At 39.1% G+C, this 25,779-nt stretch overlaps 1 protein-coding gene across 2 annotated transcripts in view; it reads right to left on the bottom strand.

Annotated features, from left to right (window-relative positions):
• The window catches only part of ABCC4 (ATP binding cassette subfamily C member 4 (PEL blood group)), a 151,492-nt gene that overhangs the window by 110,242 nt on the left and 15,471 nt on the right, over positions 1 to 25,779 (bottom strand). For both annotated transcript variants that reach the window (XM_085215631.1, XM_085215630.1), the window contains exons 4-13: positions 25,226 to 25,450; positions 20,897 to 20,986; positions 20,261 to 20,424; positions 16,189 to 16,314; positions 13,243 to 13,492; positions 10,320 to 10,424; positions 2,491 to 2,580; positions 1,968 to 2,159; positions 401 to 495; positions 206 to 292 (exon numbers count right to left, since the gene is read on the bottom strand). In XM_085215631.1, coding sequence (XP_085071757.1) covers positions 206 to 292; positions 401 to 495; positions 1,968 to 2,159; positions 2,491 to 2,580; positions 10,320 to 10,424; positions 13,243 to 13,492; positions 16,189 to 16,314; positions 20,261 to 20,424; positions 20,897 to 20,986; positions 25,226 to 25,450 — 1,424 coding nt within the window. The remainder of the gene's footprint in view (positions 1 to 205; positions 293 to 400; positions 496 to 1,967; positions 2,160 to 2,490; positions 2,581 to 10,319; positions 10,425 to 13,242; positions 13,493 to 16,188; positions 16,315 to 20,260; positions 20,425 to 20,896; positions 20,987 to 25,225; positions 25,451 to 25,779) is intronic.

The raw sequence follows: 25,779 nt of genomic DNA, 5'->3' as shown, positions 1-25,779 counted from the left end.
ATTCCAAAGCTTTTAAAAACAAAGAGAAAAAAGGCAGGAAAGAGTCACAGCTCTTACAAATGTGTAAAAGAGAAGAAAAATAAATGCAGAAAGCGAATGCATTAAATATTGTGAACCATCTACCCAAAAGTGCTTTTTCAAGTTTCTCTATAGGAAATTGAAAGACAACAATTGTATTTTAAATAAAAATATAGCAATAACCTACTTTTCAAACAAATGTCTTCCAACTTCAGAATCTACTGCACTCAGTGGATCATCCAAAAGATAGATATCTGCATCCTGATATACAGCTCTATAAGGTTTAAAGAAAAGCCAGTGTCACAAAGTTTTCCATTCATTTACTTTTAGTTACTAATGTCTGTCAACATATATATATTTTAGAAACAACAAAAATGCTAACCTGGCCAGATTTACACGGGCCTTCTGTCCCCCACTCAGCGTAGCTCCACGATCTCCTATAACTGTTAGGTCACCGTTTGCTAGTAAGTCCAAGTCCTGTGAACATAAATAACAGGCAGAAAGCAATTAAAATAAATCATTTCAACCTCAAAAATAAGCCTATTTCAAGATAACATTCTCCTATTTCAATAGTATTGTTTAATGTATTACTCTACATTAAAAAACAAGGATTATACTGGATTAAATATCTACAATTAATTTCTTAGTTTGTACCTTCAGCAAAAGATTATTAAGAAAGCAGGAAAAATAGGTGAGGTCTTAAAGATTTGTTTTACAACAAGTTTTGCCAAAGGAAAGCACACAACCATTCTTATTGTTATATGGAATACTTGCTGGTGATTCAGACTAGTCTAAAATAAAAATTAAGTATAATAGTAAATTCATTATTTAACAAAATGAACTGTCACAATAAATAAAACCGAACTAGCTTCTATCAATAGATTATTTTCCATTTATCATTATCACTAAGAATTACATTTATTTTCACTACAATTTATTAAAAAAGAAATAACCACACCATTCATTACAAAAAATTGGTTAACTTATAGGACTGTAGACTACTAAGTTAGAATAAAATGCACAGTGCTCCATCTCATAATACTGTATTTCCTCAAATGAATACATAAGTTTTATATTAAGGTATAAAACATATTCAAAGCTTTTATACGATACACACATTTGAAACAAAATAATGAAAACATATCTACTATCAAATACTGTGGTTTTTTTAAACACAGTGTGCCATCTTTTTAAGTCAATGAAACCTTAAGTTTAGACAACAGCCTATGACTGAGTATCAGCAGAAGATAGTAAAACTCAACCGACTATGTGTAAAAGCCTTGCAAAAAAATTTCATCACAGTAACCATCTGCTTTTCACCTGTGTTGCTGCTGACAGGAATATCATAACATGCTGCATAAAACCTTTTTAGCTGCCAAGCAAAATGTCTGTTTTTTGACAAATCTGGCTTAATCCTCTTCTATATCTCATGTCACAAACTCCTTTACACACAGACCTTTCAAAAATATTTTTTCATAAAACTACTTGGGCTCAGCAAGTTATCCAATATATACCACTAAGGTTCTTTTGATAGCTGTTACCAATGCATAATCTACTTTTTTTTTTTTTTAAAGCATAAAGGATATTTATAAAATAAAAGTCATAAATAGTGCTAGTTTGATCATTTGTTTTTTCACATTTTGTTAAATCTACGCACATATCTACTGTAATACTGATGAACACGTTCATAAAATTGAACATCTGGGAACAGCTTTTTTCCAAATTTGTTTGAGCTTCACATAAACTACATCTCCCTCTAGTGAAAGTTTTAGGAATTATATGAATGTGCTTACATGTGGATGTCAAAAATAATGCCTGCGTCTCTATTAAGAATTTATTTCCCATAGTACAGATAAAAATCAATTCTATATATTATATAATGCAGCACGTAACACTAGCCTGCAAGAACATTAATGGTGAAAGTAAAAGACACAAAAAGAAAACCATACCTTTTTGAGAGCACAGACTTTTAAAACTTTTTCGTATTTTTCTCTCTCATACTCCTTGTCAAACAGTATGTTACTTCTTACAGTACCAGAAAACACCCAAGGCTGCTGAGAAACATAGGCAATTCTTCCAGAAACATTTATCAAACCTTTCTCCTTAGGCAGCTCACCAAGCACAGCGCTTAGGAGTGAAGACTGAAAAACATCATAAAACAAAAATTCAGAAGTCTGATTGCATTCAAAACATCACTGAGCTTGAGTAGTGTTTTTTGGCATGGTGGCCTATTTCACTCTGCCACCCAAAGTACTGTCAGTCTAAATGCACAAGTACCCTTTGCATGCAGTCCAGAAGCAAAATGCAAAGTACAGTCCAACTTTGAACACTTTCTTCCCCACCCACAGGACATCTGCCTTTCTTGAATGACAGCACCCTGATGTAATGCATACTGCTACACACAAAAGATCTTTACAATTTCAAGCTTTTAGCCATGTTAACAGACTAAAAAACCTCACAGAATGGACTTACTTTTCCAGCTCCCACAGGACCGATCACAGCCAGTAATTCCCCTTGTCTGACGGTAAATGAAAGCTGTTGGAGTGCTGGGCTTTCTAAACTCTGTGGATATAAGAAAAAGTCACGCCTCATCAGTCATGAAATATATATCATCAAAACAGCTCTTAGAAACAGAGGATAATGCATTTAAATGACTGTAAGTTAGCAAACCATGTGACAACCATATTTTAAGACATGTGGTTTGCCTCTTCAGTAATTCACAAACACCTCTGACAGACACCAATCTCTAATCCAAAATGACTAACACACAAAATTGCATTCAAGGAACGAGGAACCTAAAGGCAATAGCAGCAGCAGCACTTCTTCCCAGCCCACATCTCCAAGCTGTTGCTCAGCACAGAGCTGAGACAGTAGCCTTGAAAACAGGAGGTCTTAGCTGGCCATCTCCATAGCATTCACAGCTCCAGCCCTGCACATTCAGCTTCACTACGCAGACAGGCATATGTTTTAAGAGAGAGGGTCTGAAGCTTTCTCAAAACCTGGGAAGCTATGACTGCTTGCTCTCACCAAGGCCTGACTATCAAAAGTCAAAACAGAAGAGTACTGTTTGCTTTTACATAGCTTCATCTCATGCAACTTGGAAGCCTTTGGCAGACAATGATTTGGGTTATTTGAGTAAAAATATATGACCTGGAATTCTGTGTTCAACAGTACACCTATTTGTTATGTCATACTACTGGTAAGAGCTTATATATTGCACCTTTTTTACCAATGTATAATTGTAAAAATCACGGAATAGACTTATTGGGTTGGAAGGAGGCTGAAAGATCAAGCTGCCCAGGGTCCCATCCAAACCGGGCTTTGAATGCCTCCAAGGATGTGGCATCCACAGCTTTTCTGGGCAGCCTGTTCCACCCTCAATGTGAAGAATTTCTTCCTAGTCTAAATCTACTTTTAGTTTATAGCCATTCCCCCTTGTCCTATCACTATACACCCTGATCACAGAATCACCAAGGTTGGAAAAGAACCTTCAAGATCATCAAGATCATCTCCCCTGGCACAGCTTGAAACCATTCCCTCTAGTTCTATCACTAGTTACACGAGAGAAGAGGCCAACCACCAGCTCACTACAACCTCCCTTCAGGTAGTTACAGAGACATATAAAAAGTAAGAGAGTTATAAGGTCTCCCCTGAGCCTCCTCTTCTCCAGACTGAACAATCCCAGCTCCTTCAGCCACTCCTCATAAGGCCTGTGCTCCAGACCCTCACCTGCTTTGTCACTCTTCTTTGAACCCGCTCCAGGGCCTCAATGTCTTTCTTGCAGTGAGGGGCCCAAAACTGGACACAGTACTCGAGGTGGGGCCTCACCAGAGCTGAATAAAGGGGGACAATCACTTCCCTGTTCCTGCTGGCAACGCCGTTCCTGATGCAAGCCAGGATGCCATTGGCCTTCTTGGCCACTCGGGCACACTTCTGGCTCATGTTCAGCTGAGCATCAATCAATACCCCCAGATCCATTTCTTCTATGCTGTCTTCCAGCCACTCCGCCCCAAGCCTGTAGCGTTGCCTGGGGTTGTTGTGGCTGAAGAGTAGGACCCGGAATTTGGCCATGTTGAAACTCATCCCGTTGGCTTCAGCCCAGCTATCCAGCCTGTCCAGATCCTTCTGTAGGGCCTCGCTACCCCCATGCAAATTGACACTTCCAGCTAACTTGTCATCTGCAAACTTACTGAGGGTGCACTCAGTGCCCTCATCCAGGTCACCATAAAGATAGTGAACAGGACAGGCCCCAGCATCAACCCCTGGGGGACACTACTCGTGACCGGTTGCCAACTGGATTTAGCTCCATGCACTACCACTCTCTGGGCCCGGCCTTCCAGACAGTTCCTTATCCAGCCAAGAGCATACCCGTTCAAGCCACGAGTTGCCAGCTTCTGCAGGAGAATACTGTGGGAGACAGTGCCAAAGGCCTTGCTGAAGTCTAAGTAGACTACATCAACAGCCTTTCCCTTGTCTATCAGACAGGTCACTAGATCATAGAAGGAGATCAGGTTGGTCAAGCAGAACCTGCCCTTCACGAACCCATGCTGGCCTGATCCCCCAGTTGTCCTGCACATGCTATGTGATCTCCCTCAAGACAATCTGCTCCATAACCTTTCCTGGCACTGAGGTTAGGCTAACAGGCCTGTAGTTCCCCAGATCCTCCTTACAACCCTTCTTGTAGATGGGAGTCACACTGGCAAGCCTTCAGTCTTCTGGACCAGTCAACAAAGAGCACTGATAGATAATGGCAAGCGGCTCGGCTATCACCTCTGCCAGTTCCCTTAGCACTCTCAGGTGAATCCCATCCGGCCCCATGGACTTGTGGCAGTCTGGTTGGAGTAGTAAGTCTCTGACTGCATCCTCCCAAATCGCAGGGGGTTCTGCCCGCACTCCAGTCGAGATTACCAGGTGACAGAGTGGAGTATCCTGAGGATAACTAGTGTGACCTTTAAAGACAGACGTAAATAAAGCACTCAGAACCTCTGCCTTTTCCTTATCCTCAGTGGTCACATTCCCAGCCTCATCCAGTAAAGAATGAAGATACTCCTGAGTCCTCCTCTAACCGCTGATGTATTTGTTTTGTATTGTTGAGTTTCTTGTTCCTTTTAACCCCAGCGGCCAGGTTGAGTTCAAGCTGGGCTTTTGCCTTTCTGATTTTCTCTCTACACATCTTAACAACTTCTCTGTACTCTTTCTGAGTCACCCGTTCCTTTTTCCACAAGAGGTAGATTCTCTTTTTCTCCTGGAGCCTCAAGAATAGCTCCCTGTTCATCCACGCCGGTCTCTTTCCCCGCTGGCTCATTCTGAGGCTCAGGGGGACAGCCAGCGCCTTTAAGACTTCCTTCTTGAAGAGCAACCAGCCATCTTGGACCCCTTTTCTCTCTAAGACTGATACGCAGGGGATTCCCCCTACTAGCCTTTTGACTAATTCAAAGTCCGCCCTTGGGAAATCCAAGGTAGCAGTTTTGCTGTTCCCCCTCCTGGTTCCACCAAGAATCGAGAACTCTATCATTTCATGGTCACTCTGTCCAAGACAGCCCCTGACCTCCACATCTCCCACCAGACCTACTCTGTTAGCAAACAGCAGGTCAAGTGGAGCAGCTCCTCTCATCAGCTCTTTCACCAGCTGCGTCAGAAAGTTATCCTCCATATATATATACTCCAGAAACCTCCTAGAGTGCTTCTTCTGCACTGATAAAACAGTTGCTTCCCCAGCTTTCCTGTAGGCCTCCTTCAAGTACTGAAAGACCACAATGAGGGCTTGCTGGAGTTTTCTCCAGGCTAACAACTCCAGTTCTCTTAGCCTGTCTGTCATAGGAAAGGTCTCCAAACCCTCTGACTATCCTCATGGCCTCCTCTGGAGGAGAAGGAACAGTTCCATGTTCTCCTTCTGCTCTGGGCCCTAGAGCTGAACGGAGTAATCCAGATGGAATCTCACAAGAGCAGAAGTACAGCAAGAAACTCATTCACCTGATGGTCAGACTTCTTCTGATGCAGCTTAGGACTACAAGTACCCATTGGCAGCTCACGCTAAGTTCTACATCAACACCCTCAACTCCTTCACCTCAGGACTGCTTCCCAATCCATTTTCTACCCAGTCTGTAAGGTGCAGGACCTTGCACACAGCCTTGCTGAACTTCATGAAGTTCACACAGGCTCACCTCTGTCTCTCTGGATGGCAGTCCCTTTTTTCCAACATGTCAACTTCACCACACAGTTCGGTGTCATTCATACACCTGCTGAGGGGGACACACAGTGCCCTTGTCTATGTCATCAGCAAAGATGTTGACAGACCAATAGCACTGGTCTAATTCCCTGAGGAACAGCACTCATTGATGGTCTCCACCAGGACATTGAGCCGTTGATCACAACACTTTCATTGCAACAATTTATTCAATTCCTTATACACTAAATGGTCCATCCATCAAATCCACATCTCTCAAATTTATTGACAAAGATGTCATGTTGTCAATATGATGTCAATAGATGTCAAAGGCTTCACACAACTACAGGTAGTTAACATCAGTTGCTTCTCCCTTACCCACCAATGCTGTCATCAATGGCCTCTGTTTTCCAAGTGCCTTAGCACAATTTTCAGTAGAATTTGTTCTATGATCTTGCAGGGCATAGAAGGGATACTAACTGGATTGTAGTTCTCTGGGTCTCCCTTCTTTGTTCCCCTTTAAAAAACGAGGTTTTGTTTCTCCTTTCCCAGTTAGTGCAGACTGTCACAGTTTCTGAAATATGATGGATAGTGGCTTAGCAACTCCATCCATAAGCTTCCCCAATACCCTCAGATGCACCTCAGCAGGCTTCATGGACCTCAGGTTCCTCAGATGGTCTTGAACACGACTTTTTCCTACAGTGTATGGTTCTTCGTTCTCCAGTCCCTGCGTTTCACTTCTGAGACCTGGACAGCGTCTCTAGAACACGTGATGGTAAAGACTGAGGCAAAAAAGTTGTTGAGTATCTCAGCCTTCTCCATATCCTGGGAGCTAGGGTTGGAAAAGACCTTAAATACCACCTAGTTCCAATATCTGACACTATTATGTCACGTGGCCATACACTACTTTTAATTTAAACCCATAAACAACCCATAAGTTGGCTCCTCATCCATCCCCATCCATGCTATGCAGCTGATTACTGACATACCAAGTGGCACCTCCACTTCATTTCCCCTATTTTTTATGAAAATAAAGGATCTTCATGTATTTAATAACAGTTCCCTCTCATTAAAGCAAAGCATCCTTGTAACAGGACCTGCCCTTATATCCATCTTAGACTGTACTAAGTACAACTGACACTAAAATGCAGACAGTAAAATAAAAGCAATCAAGCTGCCCTGTGACTAAATTTTGAAACTGCCAACAGGGGAAGCTTGCAACTAGCTCTTTTAAATGATCTGGGAAAAGTATGGTTGAGGTTATGAGAGGTATTCGCTCATATCTGTGAGTACTGGGAGAACTAGGCTGACATGCATGTGCCTCCTCATGTTGATGAAACAGGAAAGCCCTTAAAGCCCAGTAGCACACATCCTATCGGATTTGCTATCTCACAAAACAACCATGAGTTTTGCATTAAATCAGCCACAGCATAAGAATCCAAAGTTGCCTGTGCTGTGTAACATTCCAAAACCACTCTGTTGCTATCGTTTATCTCCATAAGATGGCAGCAATGCTGCTCTTTTCTCAATTCTGCTATTGATTTGATTTCTCGGTCCAGAGTACCCTGTTCAGGTACTAAATTGGAGTTAAGGTCTGGAGGGCCCCACCAGTTTATGAAAGAAAATGCATTTTTTTTAATGCAAAGTTTTTAGGATGAGAAAATATCTGTTATTAAATCAATTAATCTTTACAGAAAAGTAAATAAGTTTTCCCCCACACCAGCCCTACCACAGACCTCTTGATGACTGTAATGAGGTCTTGAAGTCATGTTTCTGAAATTACAAAAGATTCTTGCCCAGGTTTTCAAAACAAAACATCATAAGAGCCTAAATCATTGAAGAATTAAAAAAAAAAAATCTTAAAAATAATTATCCAAATATTAGACGCTCAAGTGTTTTTTAAGATATCATGGACCCTACATAAAACTAGTAATGAAAGCAAAAAGAATGACCACATGTATCTCATAGAATCGCAGAATCACAGAATGGCCTAGAAAAGAACCACAATGATCATCAAGTTTCAACCCCCCTGCTATGTGTAGGGTCACCAACAACCAGACCAGGCTGCCAAGAGCCACATCCAGCCTGGCCTTGAATGCCTCCAGGGATGGGGCATCCACAACCTCCTTGGGCAACCTGTTTCAGTGTGTCACCACCCTCTGAGTGAAAAATTCTCTCTTAATGTCTAATCTAAACCACCCTTGTCTTAGTTTAAAACCATTCCCCCTTGTCCTACTACTACCTCAAGAGCATGCTATTCTTGAAAAACACCATTATTTATAATTAAAGACAGTTTGCCCCATTTTTAGGCACTGCGGCACTTTAAATTAGAGCACAGACTGATGTTATGCATAAGTTCATCTGACAGCTAATTGCCACCAAATGTCTCAACTCCCTTGGACCCTGGTAAGTATTTGTGCCTGTCATTTTCCTTCTGCTGCCGCTTCTTCTTTCCTAGCTTTGTGGATAGGTTTTTCATGGGACTCAGCTTTCAAAGAACAAATCACATAAAAAGTGATTCATTTTCTACTGCTTTATCCCTGTGGACTGTCTCACCATGGGGTCACACATACAAGCATTAATGCTAGAACATGGCACAAAGAACAAAGCAGTATGGTAGAAGGACACGGGACTGATCCTTTCAGTGGTAGCAACTCCTTAGGTGAGCGTGGGCAGACATTATATCCCATATCCAAATAGAAGTAGTAATTCATCCCATCTACAGAGATAATTCATTGTATAGAAGTATTATGCTGCTTAGGCTCCTCATTTAAGTGACTAAAATGACAAGGGACAAACTTGGCCACTGTTCAAATTCTTGAATTTTAAATTTTAAGTTTTTCAGTAGAACAGACAGGCTGTTCCAGAAATTAAAGACACATCATGAAAAACCTCGTATTGAAGAATCTCTAGTTCCATGCTGCTATCAGACTAGCCTGTGGAACTCAGATAAGCCTTGCCTCAGTAAAACAAGAGTGTGACCGTGAATTAATTGGTTTTGTTTATCTTTTGATAAACTGTAATACACCATGTTAAGTTGTTTTCCTAAGAGTCTATCTAATAATCCCTTTTTTACTTCCAGTGATTTTGGATTTGTGGGGTGTGTTTGGGTTTGTTTGTTTTTTTTCCTTAAGTATCTACTTTGGCTCATAATCCTTAAAAACAACTAAACAAAAAAATCATCATTCAGCCGTACAGTTGTTATACATAGATCCAACCAGTCATGAGAAACAGCGGGTAGCAAGCTAAGTTGCTTACATGACAAAGTACAGCATACTTTTATTATTCCTTTTATAAATCCTCTCTCACAGAACTCACCATCTTTTCAGGTAGCAACTGTATAAAATTAATTTGCATTATTATAAGAGTATGTGAGAGAAATATTCCGAGCTGCTTTTAAATTTCTGGGAGAACTGTTCTTCTCCCATGCACATTTCAATTAAATATCAAAATAAAAGTTAAATTAGGAGTTTTGTTTTCTTTTTTAAACAGAAAGGAAACCAGTAATTCCAGTCACGCTACCCAGCTTTACATAATATAAATAACTCAGGAAAAACCTGAAGGTGTTTTATGGGAATACTGTGCAACCATTTCCTATAGATTGTTAAGCATCATTTTGGCGAGTGTGATGCATTTTAAGTAAAGAACAATTTGTAACTGAACATTCTCAGTTAAAATACACAGAGTAACAAAGACTGGTAGACTAGTCTAAAGCTTTCAAACCTGCTATGGGAAGTATAATACCGTACTAGTTCTAGACTAAAGCACTGATCAACATTCAGTTCATTGCAAAAAAAACAAGAACACATATGCTAAGGCCTGCTTTAACGTGCTGACTGTCTTTAATTCCAATTTGAATATCTAAGCTGCATTATAATCCTGTTTAATAACAAGACATTTTCAGAATTAACGTACAGGTTTTTAGTTAGTATAAATTCAAGCATAGGTACTTTTAAGATGCATTTGATACTGTTTAATACTATTCAGCAGAGTTAGTCTAACATGCTAAAAGGTTTCTCCAACACAAATGATGGAATACAAAACAAGAGCACACTATGCATAGACATTGTGATTTTTAGGCTTACATTGCCTACAGCACAAGTATACTCTTAACATTTATTAAAAGTAAATTTACCTTATCCCAGTAGCAAGTCAAATCCTGAACATGAAGAATGACATTCTCATTATTATCATGCAGTTGTGGTTTGAAATGTGAGACCTCATCAAGTATCAGGAAGTTCTGCAATAAAAGAAAAGAACAGGATACTGCCTAATGTGAGACTGGAAAGAAACCCAAGAATATGCTTTTGCAAGCAGCATACAAAACATAGTTGATGGACAAAGTACACACACTCATGAAAGAATAGTATTTCCAAAGCAATGCACAACTCATTCAAGCAATGCACCTCTAACTAGCTGATCATCCCAGAGATCACTCGGAAGCGCAGATTTCATTACATAGCAGTACTGTGGGACTCTTAACAGCAACCTGCTGGGCAAACAGAAAATTCCTGAAGCAAACAGAACTTGACAATCAGTCCTGACAAACCTTATAATTGTTTGATTTCCTCTTCCCATGAAGAAGAGATGAAACCTTAACTGCAACCCCTTATTGTTCCATTGCTTTCTTACTTTCCTTGCCTAGATGCTAGATCATAAATAGCTCAAACACGCTTTGAAAGGAAAAAGGCAAATTCATGGGTAAAAGTTACCACAAGTTTAAAATAAAACACAGAAAAACTATCATGACTTGAACTGCTGACTATGAAGACCTTAAATAGGTCTCTAGCAGACAATACCTTAGAAATGTCAAGTGTAGCTAACAAGTACTGAGCTAACAGTCTGCAGACATGAGACTGGTGCTGAAGACTTACAGAAGTCAGGAACCAGGAAGAAACAAAACAGAGCTGACAGACAGCTCTGAGAATGAGAACAGCACTTCTACATGTTAGCAAGCGCAAGGGACCTTGCTGAAAATTCAGCATCATTTTTAAGAGAGCTGTGAGAAGCCAAAGCATTTCATGCAGCAATCTCCAAATTCAACACACACATACATCTCCACCAAAAGGCAAAAGTGCAAGTCAATAGAAGTCTGAGATCTCCAGCCAGGTGAGTATTGCTGAGTCTCGTTTTAGACAGGCAGGTGCAAATGGCAGGTCTGAGAGAGAATCTGGGAGATGACGGTGGAAGTCAGAAAGAAATTCCAAACATACCTAAATCCATATTGCAGCATGTGACATAAGAAAAAAACCTTTGAAATATGATTTGCGTTTAGATAATGGCCCAGATTTCAGAGGGTTATTAGCAAGGAATCAGTCTCCTGCTTCAGCTCTTACCGGGAATTACTTTTCTAGCAGCAGCATTCAAATCAGCTATAAATGCTAGCTAGCCATTTAAATAAAAAATGTAACAGTACCACACATGGAAGATTTTAAAGAAAAGCAGTACAGAACAAGAAAAAAATTACAGGGCTAACACCAGGAGTTTTACATAGCAGAGGATGAGTGCAGAAAATCAACACTATGAATAAAGTTTTCAAAAGCAGAATAACTTAAGCCTTAAGGACTTAAGATCTCTCAAAACAGTCCTTTGTTACTTTTATACCTAATAATCTTCCTTGCAGAGAAAAATAAAACTGCTAGTATCCACAGGATGCTGAGAAACAAACATCAGCTTGAGATAGGACCATGTCCTTGAGAAGAAAACCTCCATCTTTTGTACTAAGATAATTTTTACCCTCCTTCCACAGTCTCTGTCAAAATAGCCCTCTGGAAAACAACTGTTCTCACTTTGTTTCACAATGGGACCGTGAGCCATTGCTCAAAAAGCACGAGCTTCAAGGAGAGATGCAGCTGTATAGCTAAGGTGAGGGGACATGACAGCTTAAAGGAAAAAAAAGAAAAAAAACAAAGACCTTCTGCCACACAGTTCTTATGTATTTATGCATGAATACAGAGGAACAGCAAATACTTCCCATCCAACTATACTATTTTCACCTGAAGCATGGTATCTCCTGCTTTCTTGTCTCCAACCGAGCATATTTATGATCAGCACTGAAAACTCACTTGTTCTATAAAGCTTATGGAGAAAGTAACTTCTTAAAAAGCAAAACAATTCTTTTCAGTTTTGCCCATCCTTTAGCCATCATCCTCATCCTTTTTTTCCCCTGTATTCTGAGTCTCTCTTCCTAATTCCTTTCCACTTACTTGTATTTCAGTAACACATCTTTAGTTACAAAGCATCTTGTCATCAGTAGCAGAATGCCTAACTCAGTTTGTAGCTTTGGAAATGGAAGCTAGAAAGTTGGTGTCTGCATCAGGGATGCTAAAGATTCATCAGGACAATTATTTGTCCATTCCAGTGAATCTTCATTCTGGAGCTAGTTTTGAAAAAGCATTCTACAGAATCCTAAGTGCAGAAAAACTGAAGCCAGCTCTCAGGAGCAAAATCTTTTGTCTTGTAGGATATACTGGAAAAGAAGACACGAGAAAAAAAGATTGCCACTATCTGCTCAAATGCCTTTGTGTCTTGTTCTTAAGGCATCTTGTTTAGACTTTCACTCATGTTTCTCAACCTGCATAACTAGAATGATCACTTGAAAGAGCACTGTGCGGGAGCTGAACACAAGGTACATGTAAGCACTGAAAAGACGTTGTGCAACATCCAGCATCCCAAGCATTTCTCTTTCTTTCCTCCTGTAGTCTAGTTTAAACAGTAATAAGAAATGTTATGGACTACAATTTTGTTGGGTAGTGATTTTCTCACCTTATGCTTTTCTAACTCCATCTGCATCACCTTTCACAAAATACTTCTTTGAAGAGCAGATTTTTTCTGTTTAATACATAGTTTCCACGTGGACTTAGTACAATTAGCAAATTCATCAAAAAAAGTTTTATTACACTCAGGCATACGAAGAAAGACATTTTTAGGTACCTTCATTATTAAATGGCATAGTGACACTCAGTAAAGCCATATAATTACATGTATAGCATTTCTATTTACCCCAATCTAATATTTTTTCACCAGTGAAACCAAACCACTCACACCAGTAATCATACCTTGATTCGCCGTATGCTAACCACTGCCTCGGATACTCTCTCAACAGCCGAAGGGAAGAACAGAGTTACTGTCAGTCTGACTGCGCCATACAGGGACACTGCAACAAACACCCGACTTGCAGAGATAACATTGCCAAGTAGTACATATGCCATGAAAGTCATGAACACTGTTATTTTGCTTGCCACAAAGAAAGAGGCTAAGTTCAATCCTCGAAGGTAGGAGCTTTTCAAAACCATGGCAATCTCCTTCCTAAAAATGCAAAATATAAGTATTCACATCAATCCTTTCCATCACAGGTGCCCTCAACAATAGCATGAGGGAGATTCCATTCTCAGGATTATACTTGTATATCCTTTCTCCTCCCCTTGCACCACCCCAACTCATATGTAAAGAACCGTACTCAAAAGTAACTGTAAAGAAAGCAGGGTACATGGAAAATAAAATTTAAAAGTCTTAGGAATTGAGGAAAATAAAAAGTTAAGATATGTAGTGTCTTCATAGCTATAGGAAAAAGAAGAATCTTTCAGAGACAGAAAACAAAAATACTCTTCTTTCCTTTTTCGGTCAAACTATCATCTCAATTCCCATTCTAACCTGCTTTGATTATTTCTGGATGGCGTACAAGAGAAAAAAAGAAAAGAAATCTGTATAATGGTCAAGGATCAAGCAGGTCCTTATCCTTTCAACACAAAAAAAGCTGAGTTTATTCACAAACTCTTGACAAGATCAACACATCCTCCACAACCAGAAAAATAGGGCAACTTCCATAACTTTTAAGAGTCCATCTGTGGACCATCAATCAGCTGCTGTTCCTCAAGCTGGATCACGGGATTTGCAGAATTTCCTTTGATCTCAGTCTAAATCCTTTCACTTTGGACCCTGCTCCTGGTTTCTTCTGCTCCAGGAGTTCTGGTTCATAATTAAGAGAATTCTGGTTTGCAAGGCCAGTTGTCCTGGCAAATAGTCCCTCAGCTAAACAGTACGTGATGTACGGCACAGACACAGAAGTCTCCTTGCAGAAACATAATAGCTGATAAAACACGTGTTTTCAGTTTTCATTTTAGTTAAATTTCAGTTTTGATTTCTAAATGACTCCTCAAGTCCAGTGCTCAAAATGTTACTGCACTAGCTATAATGATACTGCCATCAGGCTTAAATTCATGGTAAAGTAAGAGGTTTTCTTTATCAAAAGAGACAAAATAATTTGCTTCTTCCCCACATATATACTTTTATCTGCTTGAAATAACATGGAATTTTACTAAAACAATTCCTAACTTATCTTCCTAAATATTCCAGCAATTCTCAGTTAAAAACTTGATCATTGTGATTACTTTCTACTGGAAACTATATGCAAAGATGAGAAAGTCGAGTCATGATCACACCGCTTGAAATACATTAGGTCCTCACTTATGAAGACAAAGATGCAGGATCTACTACTGGAAAACTAGTTAAGCAACTTTCCCACTATACTTGCCAAATTGGCTGAACTGACAGACTTTCAAAGCATTTCAAAGACATTTTCCCAGCTTAAAGGCTCACAATTTCAGACCTCCTCCAAAGGACAGCGAAAGAACACTTGTACGTAAACTATTTGAACTGGGTCTAATTTAATTACTTCTGGATGAAAATTTTTTCCCACATTCTAATAATCTTCTCACTATCTGTGGATAATTAACAAGTTCTCTGTGCTATTCTCCATAAATATCTGATAAATTACAATCTACCCATAGGCTTTATATTATATACCACACTGTCTATGGAAGAGAGTTATTTCAAAGGAAACTAACACCAACAGCCACAGGAAAAAAGACAGCAGAGAAGTTCAAATGTCATCTTAACTTTTCAGGGCCACTGTGGAAACACTGAGCAACAAATGGGCTGAATTTAAAATTTCTAACTTCTAACTTTTTCACAGCACAGTGAAAGGGGGCTCAAGACGTGTTTTGGAAGAGTTTATTTCACTCCACCACTGGATAGGAAACCACTAATCTTAATGAGGTGCTGACCGTTGTGATGTGAATGCACCCACTGAGGAAGTTTTCAATAAGGAAATACCCTCTCTGGCTCCATGCAAGACACTGAAACCTTCAATCAATTGAGACAACTTGGTCAGCATAGGATCCTATATTCTTTAGTACTGCAGTATGTGTATGGGAAGAAATATCTTGGGGAACATTAGCACATTTGAAAACTTGCATATGGAAGGGAAAAAAATGCTATATAAAAAAAAAAAAAGGAATGCCAAATAAATAAATAGATAATGACAGATAAAAAAGTAATAGAGAATCTATGGCAGGTTAATAACCTTCTACTGATATGCTGAAGAAAAACACTGCATGAAAACTAAGTGCTAGGAAATGTGCACCTGCATTCCTGTCAAGAATAGAAAGTAGTGTTGAAAAACAAATTTATGAGTTAAGTTTTAATCAGATGCTGACAGATCTCTACAAAGAAACAATGCTGCACAACCAGAGCAATTCTGAACTGCTATCATTCTGTCTTCCACCCCTTCCAGGTGGTTGGAGCAATACTTCAAAAGGCAAAAAGTGAAGAAGAGTAGTATCTGAGGATGCCATTCATTTAGGACAGTCAGATACCACATATTTCTCAAAAGAGAAATGTCTGCTTACTGGTCTCATTCTACTAGCTTAGAGGGCTGTGAGGATGAACCTGTTCAATTACTTTATTTATCAGTTGCCATTTTTAAGCACAACTGTAAAAGAAAATAAAAAATATATGTAGTTTACAAATATCAAATGATTTCTTACTTCTTCTGTCCTCTCGGAATATATATTTTCAATCCTTCATTCTTGCTATAGAAGACTAAAAAAGCCAATGAAGTTCAAATAAACATCACTTTAAAGTACAAAATAATGCACCTACTGACATGTAAAAAATGGAAGCAGATACAGATCACATACCAAACTGTATCTCTTCAGGATTACCTTCTCAAACCACTCACAAGTTCCGCAAATGATTTTTCCCACGCATACATCTTTATTATCTTCATACCACTTATGACTTCATTCATGGTCCTAATCCTGACATCTGTAAAGGCTGCTGTCTTGCTCCTGTAAACAGAAGTAAAAATTATCAGATTTTCAAAAGAAGATAAACTATTTTTATCTATAATACACTCATATTAAGTTTGTGCTCTTACTTCTAGAGGATTCACGCAAATGAAACTGCATTAGATGATCTTTCTTAAACAGTATTTTATAGCTCACACACAGCAAACAGATTTGATAATTCTGTCCATGTTCCTGGCATTCCCCACTCTTAGGGAACTGTCAGTTGATTCATGTCTGCAATTGTGTATCAGTTTGTCCCAGCACATTGTATTCCTTAAATTACATCTTCATGTATTAAAAATAATAATAATAATAATAATAAAAACGCTAAGTGTTACAATTAGAGCAAATAAAAAAATTGGAAAAGCATACATTTTTAAGAGGTATTTTCACATTTCAAATCTATTCTCCAAATGGTATTTTGATGTTAATGAAACTGGCCTTGGTTTGCATCTTTTTAAGGCTAATCCTTCTTGAAGTACAGATTACTTGTAACACAGCACGAGCTATAATTTAGAAGAAACAAAAGCATATCTAAATTTCCTAAGTAAGTAAAGAGAATTTAAGTGATGATTTTCAGAAATGCTGAATGAAGCATACCTACTCTAGTCGTGCATTATGATTGAATTGATGAACAAAGTAGGAAATGCATATAATTAAATAATAAAGTCACAGTTTCAATTAGGAAAAAAGCACTGAAAGTTAGAAGCCATGTCACAAATGCATAAACCATGCTAATAAAACAGGTTACAACTCTGAATTCACTCATGTAAATAACTATACTTAGCACATAATTACCTATGGTGGGCCTTATTTTGATGAGTCCCACTTTTTTACTGTTAATTAACATATTTTTATATGTAAAATCAATGAAAGATAAGCTCAGAGACCATATTAAAAAAACCAACAACAACAACAAAAAAATATGTCAGTTTAATCTGCTCCCCTGCAAGATTTTTCTAGTACAGTCATGATCAAAGGAGATATGAAGAAAGAACATTAGGTAACTGCTCATCATTTTAAACTAACTTACCAGTTATGGATTCCCAGTGATCAATAAAAGTTAGGTGGCTAAACCAAGTTATTACAGAAGAAATCAAGAAAACTGGCCCTAAAGTAATCAAGTCTTCTTACTAGCACTGAGGAAGATTGCTTAGCCTAAACCAACCTTACTAGCACGGAATGAGAGAATCTCTGCAAAGTCCTTTTTTTCCTCTTTCAAAAAGAAGCAGTGAGACAAAAAGATTTCCTCAAAAAATGCGAGACCTCCTCCTTCTCCCTCACCCCTGCATCACAAAACGCACAATGTGTTGTTTATGTCTCTGTAGTAACAATGATTCCCACCTGCAATCTTTCAAAAACAATTACCTTTCAAAGATAACTTCCAGATTTGGCCTCCAGATGACAGAAGGTTGGAAGGAACCTTTAAAGGTCATCTAGACCAGCCTCCCCTGCAAGAAACAGGACCACCTACAGCTAGATCAGGTTGCTCAGAGCCTCACCGAGCCTGACTTTGAATGACTCCAGGGATGGGGCATCTACCACCTCTCTGGGCAACCTGTTCCAGTGCTATACCATCCTCAGCGTAAAAAATTTCTTCCTTATACCCAATCTAAATCTCCTCTCTTTTAGTTTGAAGCCATTTCTCCTTCTCCTATCACAACAGAATCTGCTGAAGAGTCTGATCCCATCCTTCTTATAGTCCTCCTTTAGAAACTGAAAGGCTGCTATCAGGTCTCCCAGTGATCTCAAGGCTTACAAGTCTTCTCAGAAGTATTACACTAATACTCATTTTAAATTAAGCAAGTCACAGAACTCCTTTTCACACTCATGATGCATATCCAGTGGATTCTGGTTATGTTTGATGCAACAGTTCCAAATATTATTCTTTAATAAATAAATAAATGCATACATAGAGCTCTAAATGGGAACATTACGGTTGCATAAGCGCTGAAAGGATTCAGTTCTTGTGAATATACTTTAAACAGTCTTCAGTCCACTACCTGAACTATTTCTCAAATAATAAAGGATTTCACGTGTATTTTGTGCAACGCCCAGTACTCTTGCAGGTAAAAGCACAGGAAGAAGACAGAGTAAGCACCTGTATAATAAACTGGTGTGCATGCATTTACAACATTGGGTTAAAAACGCAATGTTGAGTAACGGCACAAATTATGTGCCACATGGACTGTGCTTGGATTTGTGGAAAAGCCTTAAATTCTTAAATTACTTATTCATAGGGTGATTTCCTTATATACATGCAGATTTCCAGCAATTGTCACGTGAACATACACATCATTACAAAGCTGAAATCCACTCCAGTTTTTCCAGTAACTCCTTCTGTTCACTGGGCATTTGTATTCACAAACAGGGAGATATGTGCATACCTATGTGAGCAAAAGTTACTTCTAGTTAACGAATTCTTTCCCTTGCACTGCATCCAATAAAGTGGCCATTAATTAATAGGAGAAAAACCCAAGGAGTGTTACATTGCCACTGGCTAACCTTTAAAATACATACCTTACAGAAGATATTTTTGTCACCTTGTTGTCTGACCCTGGACAAGTCCCTTAATCTTTGTGCCTCAGTTTCCCATCTGTAAAATGGGGATAATAATGCTTACCACTTTGGAAAAGCACTTTGAACACCATGGATAAGGCACTATTTAGGTGCTAAGTATTTCAATTGTTGACATTAAAACTCAAATCAAGAGGAAAGTAGCTTGACACATATGAATGCATAGCACATATCCAGTGAAAATTTATACTTAGGAATATACATTCTACAAACAGATCTTATCGTGAAAAACCTAAGAAGCTGACAGAGAATATGGAATGATTCATTATTTGAGAAATAGCACATGAGCATAATAACTGAAGACTAACACAGCGATTACAAGCAGAAGTATATCTGAGTCGGTGTACCTTCATAATTCTCAGCTCTCTCTTCCTATCCAGCCATGCAATGACAATGCCAGTCAATACTTCTGGAAAACCTGTCTTAAAATACAGCTTGAAAATAACCCTACAGTAATCCACTAAAAATGAAGTTCTGCTTATTTGAAAAGCTAAAAGGAACCCATTCACCCTGAACAGAAATGCAACAAAGATGCGTAGCACTACAAAGTGTACAAGCACACAGAAAAATGAAAAAGTCATTTATAAAATCAAGATGAAAGTAGAGCATGATTTATTACACAATAGAAGGAAAATTAGGAAGCCAGAATATTGAAGATAACTCGACATTCCCACTTGAGGTATGTCATTTTTAAAGAAGTCACAGAAAAATAAATTAAATTTGTCTGACAGCAGAAAACTAGCGCAGATCCATTTTATGTATCTGCAACCCTAGAAACTTAGAGCTAGAAACAGTTGCCATCAAAACAATGGTCATAATATTGCTCTACCTTTCTCTCATTTCCTTCGCCTTTTTCTTCTCTGCATCTTTATCTTGGAGGAGAGACAGCAAGATTTTTAAACACAAAACTTCCAGAGCTTTCTACTCCAAGTTTATAATCTCAGTAAGTCAAACTCATGGCAAGAATGACAAGTAATAATCTCTCCCCTAAGCATTAGCTAGGTAAGGCAAAGCTCAAGTTGCTATGCAACTCTATGCCCAAAATCTACAAGGTAGATGTTGAAGAGCTACAAGGGAGCTACGGAAATAGCCCAAGGCTTTAATACACCGGACGTCTAAGAAGCGCCAGATACTGTCTGCATCTCCAAGGGACAAACAACTTCAAATCCCTATGAACAGAGCTTCAGAAATCTTGCATTATTAACTATGAGAAACACTGGCAGAGATCAAAGAGAAAGCAAAAATCCTCACCAAATGGAAGCTGTTTTCATCCCAGTACTCTAACTCCATCCAGCCCTCAGACAACGAAGTATGCACATTTTCAAGCTCAAGTCAGGAAATACCTACAACCTGATGTATGCAACCTTACCTTAAAGAAGAAAAAAGCCTCCCAATGCAGGTTTGTATAGGCAGAAGAATAATCAGTACCGCCATTCCTGCAAGACATGATGGGCCTATTTCCATCCAGAGAAGTACTGTTACTGCTACAGCTTGAATTGGTCCAGCCCACAAGAAGTGCAAGAAAATTGTTACCTAGGCAAAGAGATAAGAAACAAAAATCAGCTTTCAGTCCTAGCTAAAACATTAAATCCTAATAATGTGTAATTGAGAAAGCACCTCTGTTTGCAGCAGATACTGAGGCATTCAGTCAGAAGACTTGGTGCAATTCTGCACCAGATTCAGAGACCTGAATATAGCAGTCTACACTGAGGTGCCTAAGCTTTAGAAAGCAAATAAATCCCCACATTGACTGGCTTGTACCAACATTCATCTGAGCTTAGGAAAACAGCAGGAAAGTATGAAATAGGCAAAAAGAATGCCTTATGAGAATAAAAAATGTTTTAAGGAGTTGGGTTCGATGATACCTATTGATACTTTCCAGCTAAGGATACTCTATGATTCTATGACTCTATGAATATATCTTTCCACATGATATTTGAGAAACAACTAGAAGAAATGTTCATAAGAAATACTTATCACCAGAAAGATCTGTAATAGTTCTTACCTGATCAAATTTGTTCACATCATTTGAGAGAAGATTTACTATTTGTCCAGTGGTAGTTTTTGCCATAGCTACATTACTGAGACGAAGTGCCTAAAAAATTCAAAGCAGTCCCAATTTGTCACAGCTTATACAGCACAGAATGCATATACTTAGAAGACTCAATACACAAATACAGTGCTGGAGCAAAAGCTTTTGCCTGAGAGTATCTGGGCACAATTCTAAAACGTTAGACAATATGTTGGTTAACATTCCAAAGTCCTGAAGGTGAGCCTATTGAAAAAACAAGCAGTATAGGGAAAAGACTGCAAGAACACAGGTGCCATAAAAAACACTCTCATCACTTTCTCTGAGGTGGGAAAATACCAACATAGCAGTTATTAAAGCTAAACGGAAAAGCTTTTAACCTTTTGTTTACATTTCTCTCCCACCCACATTATGAGCAACTTTACAAAATTAAAATAGAAAACTCTACCTGAAGAACAAATTAAAATCAGGACAATGTTTGGACAATCAAAATAATTTTGTAGTGAGATTCCTGCCAGAATACAATAAATGAAGTTATTCTTTTTATATTATCACTCCTTAATAACAATGCAAACTCCATTGTCTGTCTTTGAAAAGCAAAGTTAATATCCCTCTACAAAGTGTAAACATTTCCATTGGTATCAACACCTGTTAAATGCTAAAATTTCTATTTTATATTAAATGAAGCGCGTACTATGAAAAACAACAGCAATAAATACCAAATAGTTTTGCAGGCTGATATAGATTAATCGGTAGAAAACAGAATGTGATTACAACAATATCCCCAAAAATATCTTATCTATAAACCTGCAGTCTGAGTATTACCACTGAGATGCAAACTGAGATAGCTCTAAGATGCAGATAACAGACTCTGCTTCCTTCTATACTTGCTACAAAGAAACAGTTTTGCTGCACAAATAAAATAACAAACAAAATGTGCTACACATTTTCCTGTAACAGGAAAGTTCACTCCCCAAAAACACCGAGCGTTTCTACCTAATGCACATCTACTTTCCCTTTCCACCATCTATGGCTTTAAATATTGCTTTGATCATAGCACTTCCAAATTCACTCTCAAGATAAGAAACACAACTAAAAAAATAATTAAAGCTAACAATTTTTAAAAAGCAACTATACATTGAATTTACATTTGACTTTACATTTGCCAATTCTCTGTTTTCAGCTCAAGGATATTCTGTCCATTACTTTTCCATACAGATCTATTTCCCAGCACAAATCCTTTCTCAAAGAAAACAGTTTCTAGTTATATCACAGAATCAAGAATGGCCTGGGTTGAAAAGGACCACAAGCACATTTTCAAACTCAAGTCAGGAAATACAGGAAAGGTGTCCTGCTTGCAAATGCCCTGGGGCTGCTCCATCCCCTCTTCTCACTGGGGCTGCCAGTGGGTACTGGGACTGACACCACGCTGGGTCTCACCAGCTGTACCCCAAAGGGTAAGGGCACTGCTGTTTGCCACCCTCAGCTACTAGATCACAGAATCATAGAACAGCCTGGGTTGAAAGAGGACCACAACGATCATCTAGTTTCAACCCCCCTGCTATGTGCAGGGTCACCAACCACCAGACCAGGCTGCCCAGAGCCACATCCAGCCTGGCATTGAATGCCTCCAGGGATGGGGCATCCACAGCCTCCTTGGACAACCTGTTCCAGTATGTCACCACCCTCTGTGTGAAGAACTTCCTCCTAACATCTAACCTAAACCTCCCAGTCTCAGTTTAAGACCGTTCCACTTGTCCTATCACTATTCACCCTCATAAACAGCCGTTCTCCCTCCTTTTCATACACTCCCTTCAAGTACTGGAAGGCCACAATGAGGTCTCTCTGAAGCCTTCTCTTCTCCAAGCTAAACATGCCCAGTTCCCTCAACCTTTCCTCATAGGAGAGGTTCTCCAGCCCTCTGATCATCTTAGTGACCCTCCTCTGGACCCGCTCCAAGAGCTCCTTCCTGTACTGGGAGCCCCAGGCCTGGACGCAGCTCTCCAGATGGGGCCTCACAAGAGCTGAGTAGAGGGGGACAACCACCTCCCTCTCCCTGCTGGCCACCCGTTTTTAATGCAGCCTATAACACAGTTGGCCATTTCTACACTTACTAGTTCAGTTTACACTCTGTTCTTTTTCAGATGTAATTGTACAGACCAAATTTCAGTATTTTTACCATTCCTTGACTTCTGTACTCCAATCTTAGTGTTTTAATCTCTCCGTGCCCCAAACTGCTAATTCAAGGGCACAGAGATGGGATAAGAAGTGACTACAGAGAAGAATACTGTAACTATTCAGTCAAGTAACTCCTGACACCTTTCTGTCTGCTTCCTGTCTCAACTATTTCACAGGCTAAACCACTTCAGTGTTTAATTCTGAACCTTCAAGAATTTATATGATTAAAGTCTTCCTCACCTCCAAGCCTTCCATAAGTAGTCTTTGGTTTTAAAGCATGAAGTTGAGGTATGAGACAGATTTGCCTTTTTCCTGTGCATCACAAGTGCTTCTTACTGATCACAAAACACCTCAGAGCTTGAATACAGGCTTTTTGCAAATAAGATGAGATTTTAACTTTCCCAGAAACAGAAAAAAAAAAAGTTTGATTGCTATCTGAAAAAAAAAGTTTGATTGCTATCTGAAGTTCTGTATTAAGGATGCTCTCCCACTCAACCCACTCATCTTTGCAAATCCAAGGTTCTATTTACTACAGCATTTAATGATCACAGCAAAACTGCTAGTAAATCAGCATCCAGATTCTTTCAAAAGCATCTATGGGGATAAAGAGGAAGTATGACCTATCTATAAGCCTCAGATAATGAAGACAACTGATTAGTAGAGTTTATCAATGTTCTACTGCGACCTCAGCCTTCACCCTCAGGAGTAAACATTTATGAGATGAGGGGAGATTAATTTCACATTTAATCACATCTCTAGAAATAAGGATGCACATTATAAACACTTCTTTGCCAAGCTTCTAGGCTTCTAAGCTAATATCAACACTGCAACAACAAAATCACTATATACATATTTCATGAATTTCAAACTGTTATGATAATCAGTTCAGTAAATTAATACCTTAGAGATGTGCCTACGTACAAGAAAGCACTGTGCCATGTTAGAATTGAGTTCCCAGAGGACAATTTCCAAAGTAGCAGAAGAGGGAGAAGAATAACATGAAAAAGAATCTCCACTCACAATTTTTGCTCTCCTCACTTCTACTGCTTTACCTAAAAACCTCACATAATCTATCACAGCATTCTAAGTGTAGTGGGTGGCACTTATGGCTAAAGTAACATGGTTTTATTTGTATTTTAAGTAAGATTTACACTCCTGATCCTTCACTCAAACTTCTTTGCTGAGGTCTGCCACAGGCAGGTTGCTGAAGTGAGAAGCGCAGGGCATTTTCTCTTCTAACATCCACTACCAGCTTGGAAGTGGAAACAGACTCAATGGCTCAGGCACTCAGCACCTCCAGAAGAGGGAAGCAGACATTCAGAACTGGCTTACTCGCTCCCCAGAACACCCCAAGGCCAGCATTTCACACTTAAGAACGAACAGATATGGCACTATGTTACTCAACCTCATCTCGTAACGTGATATCCCCAGCTCCTCCTCATCCACCTTCCATCTGATAGCAGCCCTGCAGCCTGGAGGGGGCAGCAGCAATACTGTACTATCTTCACATCTCACTGAACTAACCCCATGCTCTTAGCCGGAAATCCCCCTGTCCTGCAAAGCAGGCAGTTCACAGTCCCTAAAGCACTGCGGAAGAAAACAGAAATGAGTCAGGCCATTAATCACAGCAGGGGGGTAAGATCACACAGTGAAGCAACTCCCAGGCACGGGGGTGCGGAGGCTCATGGTGACATTCAAACACAAAGTTCTTCCTGGGGAAGAAACTGGAGGACTGAGAGATTGCAGGCAGGAAGCAGGTAGGGCCCAGCACCCACCAGCAGCTCTGCTCTTCTGCTGGATGCTGACAACCTCCTGCTGCTCCAGCAACCAGCCCTTCCACTAGCAGCAGGTGAACACCAGCAGCTTGTCCTAAGCTTTAAGGGCTATTCAGTTCATCGCCTTCACTATGAGGACTGAAGTGGTCATTCAGACATCGTGTTAGGGAGAGCAAAAGCACAAAGATTCATTTAAGAGATGATGTATATTAGTAGAGTGAAATACATTTCTACAAACGAGTAACTTCAGTGGCATTGCAAGAATAAGCATAACAAAGAGCTGTATTTTTAACCCCACACATCACATGAAATAGCAACTGAACACCAAATATTACATGTAAATTTTGCTTACCTTCCGATAAATCATATGACACATAGCCACTCTTAGCTTCATGCCAGCCCGCTGTACATGATAGAAGTATAAGTGGTGCATTATAGCTAGAATGAGTGTGCACACAGACAGAGCAGCTGCGTAGCAATATGCAATATTCAAAGCCACCTCATCTGAGGCATCATAGTTTTCAAAATAACTAATAATTTTTCCCAAAAATATTGGCTGAACTATCTTGAGGGTTTCCTAAAAGAAAAAGAAGAAGAAAAAAAAGCATCAACAATTTTATATCATACCACGCTTCCGATCTCAGTGTCCAAGCAAATAAAAGTCAAGTTACTGCCACAAATTATATCCTACGTTATTTTTTTATTCTCTAAAACATCAAGCCAATTTTTATAAAAATGTACTCCAAAACGTACCCATTATTTTTAAAGGGTTAAATTATTTTGGAGTACGTTTTTATAAAAATTGGCTTGATGTTTTAGAGAACAAAAAATTAAAAGCATTAAGATTTAGGTAAATTTTTTAAAAAAACTCTGTTACTTATGAGTAAGAGCTTTGAGGTTATAGAA

Source organism: Meleagris gallopavo, chromosome 1 (genome assembly GCF_905368555.1).
Source record: "Meleagris gallopavo chromosome 1, MGAL_WU_HG_1.1, whole genome shotgun sequence".
In the NCBI taxonomy this organism is placed as follows: Eukaryota; Metazoa; Chordata; class Aves; order Galliformes; family Phasianidae; genus Meleagris; species Meleagris gallopavo.
The sequence above is the reverse complement of the archived record's forward strand: the minus strand, read 5'-3'. Positions and strand labels throughout refer to the sequence as shown.